The 12,149-nt window shown below is 58.9% G+C and overlaps 1 protein-coding gene across 1 annotated transcript; it reads right to left on the bottom strand.

The window, feature by feature from the left end:
- Window positions 1-453: 453 nt before the first annotated feature.
- On the bottom strand, window positions 454-11,814 carry EPS8L1 (EPS8 signaling adaptor L1). The gene is given in 22 exon segments (XM_078146035.1): window positions 454-734; window positions 992-1,124; window positions 1,426-1,612; window positions 2,604-2,697; window positions 2,777-2,905; window positions 3,321-3,465; window positions 5,005-5,033; window positions 5,346-5,487; window positions 5,934-6,082; window positions 6,242-6,316; window positions 6,495-6,583; window positions 8,305-8,431; window positions 8,517-8,569; window positions 8,853-9,007; window positions 9,092-9,174; window positions 9,878-10,027; window positions 10,349-10,408; window positions 10,410-10,511; window positions 10,592-10,650; window positions 11,124-11,164; window positions 11,353-11,396; window positions 11,693-11,814. Coding segments are annotated over 21 exon segments (2,106 nt in total). The 5' UTR covers window positions 11,370-11,396; window positions 11,693-11,814; the 3' UTR covers window positions 454-647.
- Window positions 11,815-12,149: the final 335 nt, after the last annotated feature.

The following is a 12,149-nucleotide window of genomic DNA, read 5'->3' as shown; positions in this document are numbered from 1 at the left end:
AGGAAAGGTCCCAGGGAGGTGAGGCGCACCGAAGGTCACGCAGTAAATGGGGCCCGAGAGCTCAGTAAGGTGGGCACCTCGTTCAGTCCTCAGGTCAGGGTGGGGTGGGGGTGGCGCCTCGTGTGCCTGTGACAGCGGGGTCCGCTGGGGGGGGTCCTAGGCCTGAGTGCTGCTGCTCTTTGGTGTGAGGCCTGGGCCCCCAGTTTCTGCCCCTTTCAGGTGCACAGCACGTCGGGGCTTGAGGAGCCCAGGCCTCATGATTGGCCCCAGGGAGTGCTAGGGGATGCTGCGCCCTCAACCCTTGGAGATGCCTGGGAATTATTCGCTCAAACACTTCCTAAGCTGGGCGGGGCGGGGCATTGAGAGGGAGACAGTGTAGACCCAAAGCAGGCCATCAGGGGGTGCGGGGGTGGATGTGGTGGGGGCCGGCGCCGCCACAAAACCCGACCCCTCTGGAGACACCACGCGCTTTATTCCGTACTCCCGGCTCGGTGGCCCTGCACCTCCCGCCCTCAGCCAATCAGGAGTGCGCTGGGCGGAGCCGGCGGGCCGAGGCCGGGAGAAAAGACTAGGGAGGATCATTCCGTCTGGGCAGGGCTGCGGGGCTCTGCGCGCCCCCAAGGAGGCCCCGGGTAGAAGGGGGCGGGTCACAGCGCGTCCGCGCCCGCTTCCGCCTCCACCTTCCGTTTCTGCTTCTCCATCACCGCCTCCAGCTCCGACAGCTTCTCCGAGTCCTGGGGCGAGAAAGTGGAGACAGAGCTGAGGACCCCGGCCTCTCCCCCCCTTGGGACCCCAGCATCGCGAGCTCGACCCCCTCCCCAGTCCAGGACCCTGGCATTGGGAGCTCTGGCCCCCTGCTCCCTGGGGATTATGGCATCGCGAGCTCTACCCTATCCCTCCTGGGGACCCTGGCATGGGGAGATCAGGACCTCGGCATCCGGAGCTCTGGCCCCCTTCCCCTTCGTGGACTCCAGCGTCCGTCCAGACTCACCTCCAGCATTGCTCGGTGCACAGTGACTTGGCTGTAGACCCGGGCACCCTCCTCTGGGCTCACTGCCTGCAGCTCGTCTTTCTTTAGAGAGAAGAGCTGAGCGCCAGTGAGGACTCCCAGAGCACTCACGGTCCTAACCGAGAGATGAGGGAGGGGCGAAGCTGGTCAGGAGGCCCCTCGCCCTCTCAGGCCAGCCCAACCCCTGTCCGGCTTAACCATCCTCTGTACAGGGACCTGGGCATCTTGAGCTCCCCGCGCCCTCCATTCCCGCAGACTTCGGGGTCCTGAGCCCCCCAGCCTTCCCTGGTACCCCAGCACCATGTCCTTCTGCCGACTCGCGCCCCTGCAGAGACTCGGGTCCCAGAGAACTTCAGATAAGGAAACGCCCCTTCTCCAGTCCCCTGCGTCCCCAGCTCCCTGCAGCAGGCACTCACTCGGGGCTGAAGCCCTTGGCCTGAAGCCAGGCGCGGACTTGGGGGGCTGAGGAACGGGGGCTGAGCGGGGCCTCCGGGGCCAGGCGGACCGTGCCGGGCGCTCGATTGGAGTTCCGGGGGCTCCGGGGACCCTGGGCCAGGCGTGCCTGCAGCTCTTCGTTAATGCTCAGCATGTGCGCGAACTTCTCTGCGGGATGTCGTTGAGGTAGAGAGAGGAGGGCAGGGCTGTGGGACCCCCAGAGCCCAGGTCCGTAACTCCCCTCCCCCCTCCGCTCCAGGGCGCTGGAAGGCCCTAGACCCACTGAGTCACGCACAAGAGAAAAGGCAGATCCACGGAATGCTGCCTTGGCCACTTCGAGGCCCTTGTGACCTTGGGCAAATCAGTCTCCGAGCCTCAGGTTCCTAATCTGCAAAATGGGTGGGCTGGGCTAGGTGACCTCAAGCTCACTTTGGCATAGTGCTTTCAGATTTTCAAAGTGCTTTCCCTTTCGCAACGTGTGTGTGTGTGTGTGTGTGTGTGTGTGTGTGTGTGTGTGTGTGTGTGTGTTGGGGGTGGTAGGTCTACAAGGGTAATCATTTCCATTTTACAGATGAGGAAACAGAGGCTCAGAGAAGGTAAGTGATTTATCTACGGTCACACAGGAAGCACCACGGAGGGATTCCAACCCATGGCTCTCCTGTCTCCAAATCCTGGGCTCATCTGCAACAGACCTGGAGACTGATAGAGAGAGAGTAACAGAGAGACATAGCAAAGAGGGCCGAGGCCCAGAAATGATGAGATGACTGGCAGAGCTGTCAAAAGAGGCTGGGAAGCCCAGAGACTCAGAGACAGAAAGAGACAGGAGACAGGACGGCAGCTCCGAGCTGGGGCCAGAGCCTAGGACCTCTCCCTCCCCCACCCTCCAGTCAGGGTCCTCAGGGAGCAGAGGCTGGAAAGGATCGAGACCAAGGACTTGGGCCTGCCCCTCCCCTGCCCTCCCCCAGGCAGATACAGAGACCCAGGTAGTGGATGCAGAAAGAGACAGAGGACTGATCCAAGGCATGCAGAGGTGGGCTTGGAGGGAGACAAGCAAAGTCACTGAGAGACAGACTCTCCCAGAAGCAGGCCTTCTGGAAACACTCCTCGATGAAGCATTGGAGAGCCCTCCAAGGTGCCCAGCCACCTCCCACCCACATACCCTTCTCCCCAGCGTCCAGGTCTAGGCTGTCCGTGCTGCCCCAGCAGGGCCTGGGAGGGGCTGGGGCCAGGGGTGGGGGAGGGGTCCTCTGGTCCTGGGGGGATACAGAAGTTAAGTGGGGGGGCTCAGGCACCCCCCAGGGTCCCAGTCTTCCTTCCCCCAACCTTGCTCACCAGTGCCCTGGCAGGGCTGGGTTTTCGGCTTGGAGGCCCCTGGTGTGGGGTGAGGATGTTGTAGGGGACATAACCCTGCTGTCCCTGAAGGTCCCGAACCTTCCACCATTTCCGGGCATCATCTAGGACCTGAGAGGTGGGGCAGGTAGACCAAGATTTAGAGTTCCGTATGAGGCCCTAACCTCACCTTTATTCCTTCATCAAACTTACTGGCTCCTTCAGTGTCAGGGCCCTAGGCACTGTCCAGATTCCCCTTAAGGAACCGAACTGGAGGCTCCAGGGGAGAGGGAGAGCTGAAAGCATCTCTTAGGGGGGTGATGATGGCAGCAAGCTCTTGGAGGATGGGAGCAGGAAGGGGCTGGCTTTCCCCAGAAGGGAGGCCCAGAACCTCTCAGCGCCTGGCACTTGGGAGAGTCAGGGGATGCTGAAGAAGCAGAGGGCATCTTTGCCTCCATCTGCTCCTTTCTGTCTCTGCTTCTGCCTCTATGCCTTATCTCTCTGTTTCCCCCCACTCCCCATCCTCCAGGCCCCAGGTTTTGGTCACCTCCAGCAGGTCCCCTCGACGGACAGAGAGCTCACTGCCATTCCGGGCCTGGAAGTCGTAGTTACAGAGGACCCACTTCCCTGGGACCCTCAGCTCGGGCTCCAGCCCTGCTCCTGGCTCCAACTCAGAGTCTGATTCTGTGTGACTGAGAGGGAGTATGGGGGAAGGGGTCAGAGGGAAGCTGCTTCACCCAAGGGAGAGGGGGCAGTTGTGTATGGGAGGATGGGGGGCGGGAAATGGGAGGACAGGGAGGCAGGGATGAGAGGGCGGGGGGGGCAGGAGAGGGGAAACTAGAGTGAGCCCCAGAAACAGAGACACACATTGACAAAATATGAGACATACAGAGCTACAGAGACTCAGAGAAAGAGACAGAGGTAGAGACTGAGGGAGAGGGGAGATGGAGAGACAGGGAGAGAGATGGAGAAAGAGGGAGGGAGGGAGAAAAAGAGGGAGAGAGGCAAGACAGATGGAGAGGAAGAGAGAGAGATAGGGAGGGAGCCAGAGATGGAGAGAGAGGGAGGGAAAGAGAGAGAGAGGCAAGACAGACAGACTGGAGAGGGAGGGTTGGAGAAGCAAAGGAAGAGAGGAGGGAAAAATGAAGGGAAAAGGAGAGAGGAAGAGGGAGAGAGAGATAGAAAGGAGAGACAGAGAGACAGAGACAGACAGACATAGAGAGACAGACAGAGACAGAGAGGAGAGGGAGGGAGAGAGAGAGAGAGAGAGAGAGAGAGAGAGAGAGAGAGAGAGAGAGAGAGAGAGAGAGAGGAGAATGAGAGAGAAAAAGAATAAAAGAATTGCAGGAGTAAGGCAGCAGATGTGGAGACCGGGTGGGTATGTGTTTCCAGGGCTGAGTGGGGCAAGGGGAGGGGTGGGGCCTAGGCCCCCCCCCAGTCCTACCTGTGCAAGGGAGGGGGGGTCTTCAGGGCCTCAGCCCCTCCCTGTTCGGGGCTGACAGCTCCGGGGTCCAGTCCCTGCAGAGCCCCGCTTCTGCCCCCTCCACTGCGCAGTCCTCCCCTTATCTTTGATTCTCCTGCTTCCCTTGTCCCTATGACCCCAGTGTCTGGGCCCCTCTGCCCCATGGGCCCCAGCGTCCTGGTCCCTTGACTTGCCATTCCCTGAAGCTGATTCTTCACTGACCCAGTGAGACCCTTGCACCCCAGTCCCCTTCTCCTGTCCCAGCCATGGCTGCCCCAGACCTCTTCTCATGCTCATCCTGGGTCTCTTCCCCTTCCATGTATATCCTGGACCCTCTGTCTGTGTGTGTCTCTGTACATGTGTGTTTCTCTGTGTTGCTGCCTGTCTCCATGACTGTCTGTACCTGTATTTGTCTCCGCCCCAACACCTCCCTGCGTCACCCTCCCACCCAACTCCATCTCTGCCTGTGTTCCCAGTCCAAGGGCCCCATTCATTTGTGTCTGTGTCTCTGTATCCCTCCCGCATCCCCCCCAGCCTATTCCCCTCTCCCTGCCCTCTTACCACCTCACCCACCTGCATCCCCCCAACCCCAGAAAGGGACACAGAGACACAAAGAAGGACAGTCAGAGACAGACACAGAGAGACAGAGACAGATGTTTAGAGCTTCCAGGACTACTCATCCCAGAGCCCATCCCTCCCAGGGTCTCCATCCACACCAGGCCCCCCACTTCCTTCCTCACCCCCACCCAGGGCCCATTCTCAGACTCACCCATTGACCTCGATCTGTGGGGCTGATTGCTGGGAGGGAGAGAAGAGGAAGCTGATGGTAGGGGCAACCAGGGTCATTGCCTCTTCCTCGTCCATCCCTGCCCTGTACCTGCCCTGGAACCCTTCAAGGGACCACAGAATCTCAGTCCCAAGACTTTTTCCATCATAAAATGTCAACGCCAGGAGGGAGGCTTAGCTGTTTGGCCCGGGACCCAGGCCTCCTTGTGCTCAGCCTGAGCTTTTCCCATCAGAGCCTGTCAGCTCAGAGAGAGCTTGGCAGACACTGGGGAGAATTCCCCCCTCAGACTGAACCGAGGCTCAGAAAAGGGGGCAGGGGCTCACCTGCCACCGACGTCTCTCATGCCTGTGCTGTCCCTCCACAGGATCCTCCCAGGGCTGGCCCCCGGGGGTACTGGGGGTTGGTTCCCAGCCACTGCAGAAAATCGGAGTGTAGGGGGTGCCATCCTCAGGGGGAAGCTCAAGCCTGTGGGGGCCACAGAGGGAGGAGGCAGGAGGGTCACCAAAGCCACTTAACCGCCGCCTGCCTCAGTTTCCTCATCTGTAAAATGAGGACGATAATAATTCCTCCCTCCCAGGGTGGTGATGAGGCTCAAAAGAAAACTTTTTTTTTTGGCTAGGCAACGGGGTTAAGTGACTTGCCCAGGGTCACACAACTAGTAAGTGTTATGTGTCTGAGGCTGGATTTGAACTCAGTTCCTCCTGAAATCAGGGCCAACGCTCTATCCAATGCGCCATCCACTGCGCCACCTAGCTGCCCCAAAAGAGAGCATTTGTAGAACACTTTGCAAGCCTTAAAGTACCGGAGAAAGGCCAGCTAACGCCGGGGGCTGTTCGAATTGTTCCCAGCCTTTCCAGGGAAACTCTTCTCCGCCCACTCAGCCCCACAGGGAAGTCTCAGGTTCTAATTACCGGGCCTTGGTCCAAGCGTCTCCTAGCGAAGTCCAGAGCTCGACCTCTCGGGCCGTCAGACTCTCTTTCAGGAGAGCCACGGCCTCCGCCGTCAGGCGAGGCTGCTGCACGGCCTGGGCAAAGCTGGGGCCACCGGTTGTGTCCACCACCTAGCATGGGATCAGAGGGATGCCCCAGTCTGAACTCTGACCACCTGCCTCTTTGGACGGCCCCTTCCACGCGTCCCCCCGGAGGTCTGACCAACCCCCTCCCACTTCAGGCCCCCCGGAGGTCCGAACACACCCCCTTCCACTTCAGGGCCCCCTCACCATCTGCAGCGGACCCAGCAGGAAGTGAAGCAGCTCTGGGGCGGAAGGGTCTGTGATGTTGGAGCGGAGGCGGGCCTAGGAGATAGCAGGAGAGGAGCTTCTGGGTCAGCTGCCCTCTTGGAGGGCCTGGGATATACCATGCCCCATCCCAGGGAGTGGGGTGCATTCCTGGACCAGACCTGGGGAATCAGGGTCAGAGGGAACAGAGCCCCCCCCCCCCCCCCGGGATCAAGCAGAGGTCCAGATAGCTTACCAGCAGGCTGAAGGAATACTTGATTTTCTGCAAAATGTCTGTGTACTCCTCCTCTGTGGGAGGCTTTGCCCGAAGGGTCAGAAGCCCCTCTGAGGGAGAGATGGAGGCAGGGGGAACAGGGAAATGAGGGGAAGAATCTTAGTGTGGTTGAAAGAGCCCTGAGTAAACTGTCAGGTCTGTGTCCTATCTTAGGCAAATCTCTTCCTCCTTTCTGGGTCTCAGTTTCCCCATCTGTAAATGTAATGTAGCACCCTGCCAAAGTGGCCTTGGAAGGCCTGTACATGGCAAGAGATGTGACTCCTGATTGCCAGTGAGACTTTTGGGAAAGCAGACTCTGGGGAAAGAGAAGAGGAGAAGAGAGGAGAGGAGAGAAAGGAAAGGAGAGAGGGAGAGATGGGGGGAGAAAGAGGGAGAAAGACAGACATAGAGAGAGGCAAGAGACAAAGGGGGGGGTAGGTGTAGAGGGGAAAGGAAGGGGAAAGAGGTCCAGTCTTTGAATGCTAGTGGGAAAGGGGAGCGTTGAAGGCCAGTCCGTCCCTCGACAGGTCCCTTGATTCCCAGCACGGGCAGCCTTAGAGACACTAACAGACTTCTCAGGTGAGCTGCGATTTCCCCTTGCTCCTCGGACAAAGCCTGTGACTGTCCCTTCCCCCGATTTCTGTAACTGCCCTGATGACTGTTGTTTCATCGCTTGCTGTGAACAGACCTGTTGCCTCCGGGTCTGTGACTGTGTTCTGTGTGGTGAGTGTTGGTTGGGAGGGGGCTAAGCCGGCCCAAATCACACTACTACCCTGCTTCTCCCTGGGAGGACTTCTTTCCACCTAAGGCAACCGTGGAAGGTGACTTTCATCCTGAGCCCAAAAGAGCGTCTTGGGGAGAACAGAAAAGAAAAGAAAAGAAAAGAAAAGAAAAGAAAAGAAAAGAAAAGAAAAGAAAAGAAAAGAAAAGAAAAGAAAAGAAAAGAAAAGAAAAGAATGCGCGTATATTAAGTGCCTGCCTACTTTGTGCCTGGCCTGGTGCTAAGCGCTTTACAAATCTATTTCATCAATTCTCCTAGACTGCAAAAATCTGATGGGTCGCGGATGGAACTTTAGCTTCAATGCTCCTTTGGAACACGAGAGAGAGCCAGGCTGGACTGCCCCGTCCCGGCCTCCGACTCTCAGCGAGGGCAGAGATCGCAGTGGCCCACGGAGACGCGTCCAGGGGCATTGCAGACCTAGCGATCAATGCGCGCTGCCCCGACTTGAGACCCGAAGCTCAGTTTAAATAAATGCTTATGCCGATGTGGGGGAGTGGAATCAATGATGTTTCATTCTCTCCTCACTCAGATGCGCTCTGGTTGTGTGTGTGTATTTCGTGTGTGCGCGTATGTGTATTGCATATGTGTGTTATAGTGTGTTTATGTGTATGTGCACGCATGCGTGTGTGTTGCATGTATGCGTGTGTAAGTGTGTATTATGTCTATGCGTGTATTGTGTATGTGTATGTATGTGTGTATGTGTATGTTGTATGTATATACATTGTATTGTATGTATGTATAAGTGTGTGTCTTTATGTGTATTGTGTGTATGTGTGTATTTCGTGTGTGTGCGTATGCATAGGTGTATGCTATATTGTGTGAGTGTATGCATGCATGCATGTGTTGTGTGTATAAGTGTATTAGGTCTATATGTGTATTGTGTGTATGCATGTGTATATAGTATGTATATACATATGTATTGTATGTGTGTGTATATGTCTTTATGTGTATTGTGTGTGTCTAGGGAGGCAGGGATGAATGGACTGAAGCAAGGGGTCCTCCCTCCCTTACCTCCCGCAGCTCTCCGGCGCACCCTTCGGCCCCGTTCACGATGCTCCAGGACCCGGGAGGCCTCCGCGGACTTCTGCAGCTTGGCCACAAAGCTCTCCACATCGTCCAGGATGTGGTTCAAGATGTCCTGCAAGCCCACAGGGGGGAGAGTGAGTCATGGGAGGGGGCCCCGCGTGTCCCCGGGGGCGCTGTTTCCTGCCTAGGCCACTCACCACATTCCGCTCAGCTTCCAGGCTCACCAGCCCCAGGGCTGGCCTCTGGGTACCTGGGGAGGAAGGCAGGGCTCAGAGTCAAAGGGTCCCGACCTGCCCAGCACTGCCTCCTTCCCCCTCCTCTGCATACAGATGGGAGCGGCTCACTTCCTAAACATCTTTTGCACCTCTGAGTGGCTCCAGTTTCCCTGGTCAGACTGGTTCCCCATGGGCAGGGCTGTATCTCCTGTCTTTGACCGGGGATTCCCCAAGGAAGAGGCCCCAGGCAGAAGGGCTCCCTGAGGGAAGGAAGGCCATCTCCCCCTTTCCCTTCCATGGGACACCCCCAGCCTTCACCTTCCTCCTCCTCGGGGACAGCTGCCTCTTCCTTGACCAGTGGTCCCGGCAGGCGTTCCCGGGGGGCGATGGCCACGCGGGTGGAAGGCCGACGTTGGAAGGGGGCTTCCACAGGCCCAGGGCTGGGGGTACGGTTCAGCTCCTCCTGGGTGGCCCTGAGGGGCAGCGTGAAGACAGGGGCTGGATGCTAGAGCTCAGACTCCCTCTCTTCTCCCCTCCCTGTCCTGCTCCCTACCCACCTTAGGGCTGCGGCTCGCCGATCTCCGCTGCCCGATCGCTGGGCTTGCAGGGCTCCATTAACGTCCTCCCGGATCAGCTCTGCCTGCCAAGCAAAGACGCTTTGGGGGATGCAGCTCCCCCACTCCAGGCCTTCCTGCCCTGGGCCCACCCAAGTCCTTTCCTCAGGGGCCCTGGCCTCTCTCAAGGCACAAAAACAGAGCTGCCAGAGAGACTGGAGGGGGGGATGGAGGTGGCCCAGTCCAGGTGGGGGGGACTGCCCCAGGCTGAGAGTCCCGGTAGGAGCCCAGATGCCCACCTCATCCTGGCTTTCCTTTATGCCCCCTGCCCTCTTTTCTCCCGGCTGTCTCCTTTACTGTCTCGCTCACTTTATCTCCTCTTTCTCTTCCCTGCTGTTTTCTCCCATCTCCCTGCTGCCTCCTTCTGTCCTCCGGTCTCCCTCTTTGCTCCCTGATTTCCTCTTCTCTGAGCCCTCCTTTTTCTCTGCCCTGTCTGTCTTTGGGTGGGTCTTCCTCAGATTCCACCAGGGCTTTCATCAAGGGCCCGTGGGCTCCAGCTGGTCAGGCGGCCCTCCTCTGGGGCACCTCTCCCCAGCATCCTCCTGATCTCCCCTTCCTTTCCTTCACCTTGCTGGTCCCCCCACCCCATTCTCCCCCCACCTCTCATTCTCCACCAGTTCTGGGAGCAGTTTCCAGGTCCCCCTTCCAAACCCCTCCCTGTATCCCATGGGCCAGTTGGAGCCTGTCTTCCCTGTCCCTGCCGGAGCCTGGGTCCAGCACCCTGCTTACTCCAACTCGGAGGCCCTGGAAGTAGTGGACATCGGGCTGGGGCCGGTCAGGCTCCTGACACACGAGGAGGAGGAGGGCTTGTGTCTGGCCTGGGGGGAATACAGCCTCACATCGAAGAATGGAGTTCAAGGCATAGGACTCTAGCTCTTCCTGTGGGAGGGTGGGAAGGGTGGGGAGGGGGGTACAGGCAAGGCTTCCTATCCCACCCCAGGACACCCAGTGCCCATGGAAGGGGCATCTCCTAATGAATCTACCAGCACCTTTGGGGTGCTTGTATCACGGCTCCCCAGGGCATTCTTTTCACAGTCTCTCTCCTGCCCCCCCTCCCCACTTCTGTGCCCTCTGATACCAAAGGTGCTTTGAGATCCTCTCATCCACTTCTCTAGAGGGAGAAAGCCAGGGCCAGAGAGGGCCAGGGTCCCAGCTCCAAATCCCTCCCTCCTCTCCTTTGCTGCCCACCCATCCTCTGACCTTGGAGTCCACATCCAGAAGCTTCACGTGCCCCACGGACACTTGCAACAGCATCTCCTGGGGCCCAGATGCGGCCCTGGGCATCCATGGCTGAAAGCTTTCTCGAGGCATCCTCCACGGTGTGGACCCCATCCTCCTCCCCCAAGCAGAAGGTCACCAGGTGCTGTGGGGGGCGAGGCAGGTGAGGTCGAGGGTCTGGGCCCCCCCCCCACTCACCCCACTCCCTCAGGCCACAAGACTCACATTGACCGCGTACTGGGACACGTCTGCCATGACCACTGTGGAGTACCTCTTCCTTTGTTCTGGGGCCAGAAAGAGGGAAGTTGAGGGAAAGATAACTCTCCTCTCCCCCCACTAAGCTCGGATCACCTTTCTCAGAATCCTTCCTTCTCTGCCAATGAGGAAATGACCTGGAAGGGGCCTTAGGATCATTGACTCGAGGCAGAAGGCACCATGGAGGCCTTCCCCATTTTACAGACAAGGAAACTGAGGCCCAGAGATGGGATCCAGCCACGTGCCAGACCTCTTAAGGGCAGGGCTGGGATTTGAACTCAGGCCTTCCACTTAATCTTCCTCACCACCTCCAAGGCCCTCCCCTTGGCCTGAGCCACCCCGTCACTGTAACTGGGGGGTTGTGTGGGTGGAGGCTCCTGGACAGTTCTTTTACTGGACAAGGTCAAGCACTGGGTCCCTGACCCATGACCCAGCAGGGACCCAAGCATCCTGAGATCCCGGCCTCCACCCCAGCCTGGGCGGTCAGTGGCCCCTGACTCACCATAGATGGACTTGGCACTGGGCTTGGGGGCTGCAATGGGCCTGGGGAGGAGGGTTGGAGGGTCACTGGGTGAAGCATTTCAGGTACCCCCTCCCCCTTCCCCTCCACCAGAGCCCTACGTTGAGTGGCAGATCTGGGAGAAAGAAGGGAAGGGCCCGGAGGGGAGGGAGGAGGGAGGAGGGAGGATGGGGGCACAGGAGGCTCCTAGCCCCAGGGGAAGGACACTCACCCTGCTGGGCTGGTCATGGTGCTCCAGGAGCGGGGGCTTCCAGCCTAGGGAGAAGAGAGGCCTTAGCTGGCAAATGCTGGGACCTTCGTATCTGGTTGTTCCCTGAGCCGAGGAACCTGGGACTGGGGAGCGCTCTGGGCAGGGCCCCTGGAATGGGGTGTGGGCCGCCCGGGTCCCTGAGCAGTGGGGCCTGGGAGTCTGTGCCTCTGGGGTCTGAGACGCCGGAATCTTTGAGGGGGCAGAGGCTGAGGAATACCTGGGTTGGGGAGGGAAGGCCAGCTTCTTGCAGAAAGAGTTGGTTGGGGGCACAGGATGCTGGGGTTCCTGTGTTGGGGCTCACCTGGACTGATGTCCTGTCTGGCAGATGCAGCTGTGTTCAGGAGAAGGAGCCTCCCCAGCACGGCAGGCCTAGGCTCCAGTCCCAGAGAGAGTGAGAGAGAGAGAGAGAGAGAGAGAGAGAGAGAGAGAGAGAGAGAGAGAGAGAGAGAGAAGCTAGGTGCCCCGCCTCCCCCACATACCTAAGCCTTCACCTGGTGGGGTGTGGCCCTGGGAGGTGGAGCTGGAACCTCCAGCCAGTGGTAGCTGGTGCTCAGGAGCCTGGGTCCTTAAGGGAGGTGGGGACTGGGGGATCAGGATGCCTGGGTCCTTGGAAGGAGAGGCCAAGTGGTTTAGGTCCTGGGAACAGTGGAAGGGAGGGCCGCCCCCAGGGGCCCCAAGCCTGTGGTTGGCCTTGGGTGTGACCGAAACTGAGCCCTCTCTCCCTCCCTCCCTCCGTCCCTGCTTCCTCCTCCTCCCCT

This window comes from Phascolarctos cinereus, unplaced genomic scaffold (genome assembly GCF_003287225.1).
Source record: "Phascolarctos cinereus isolate Bilbo 61053 unplaced genomic scaffold, phaCin_HiC Scaffold_726;HRSCAF=1367, whole genome shotgun sequence".
In the NCBI taxonomy this organism is placed as follows: Eukaryota; Metazoa; Chordata; class Mammalia; order Diprotodontia; family Phascolarctidae; genus Phascolarctos; species Phascolarctos cinereus.
This window is presented reverse-complemented; position numbering and strand designations above follow the sequence as displayed.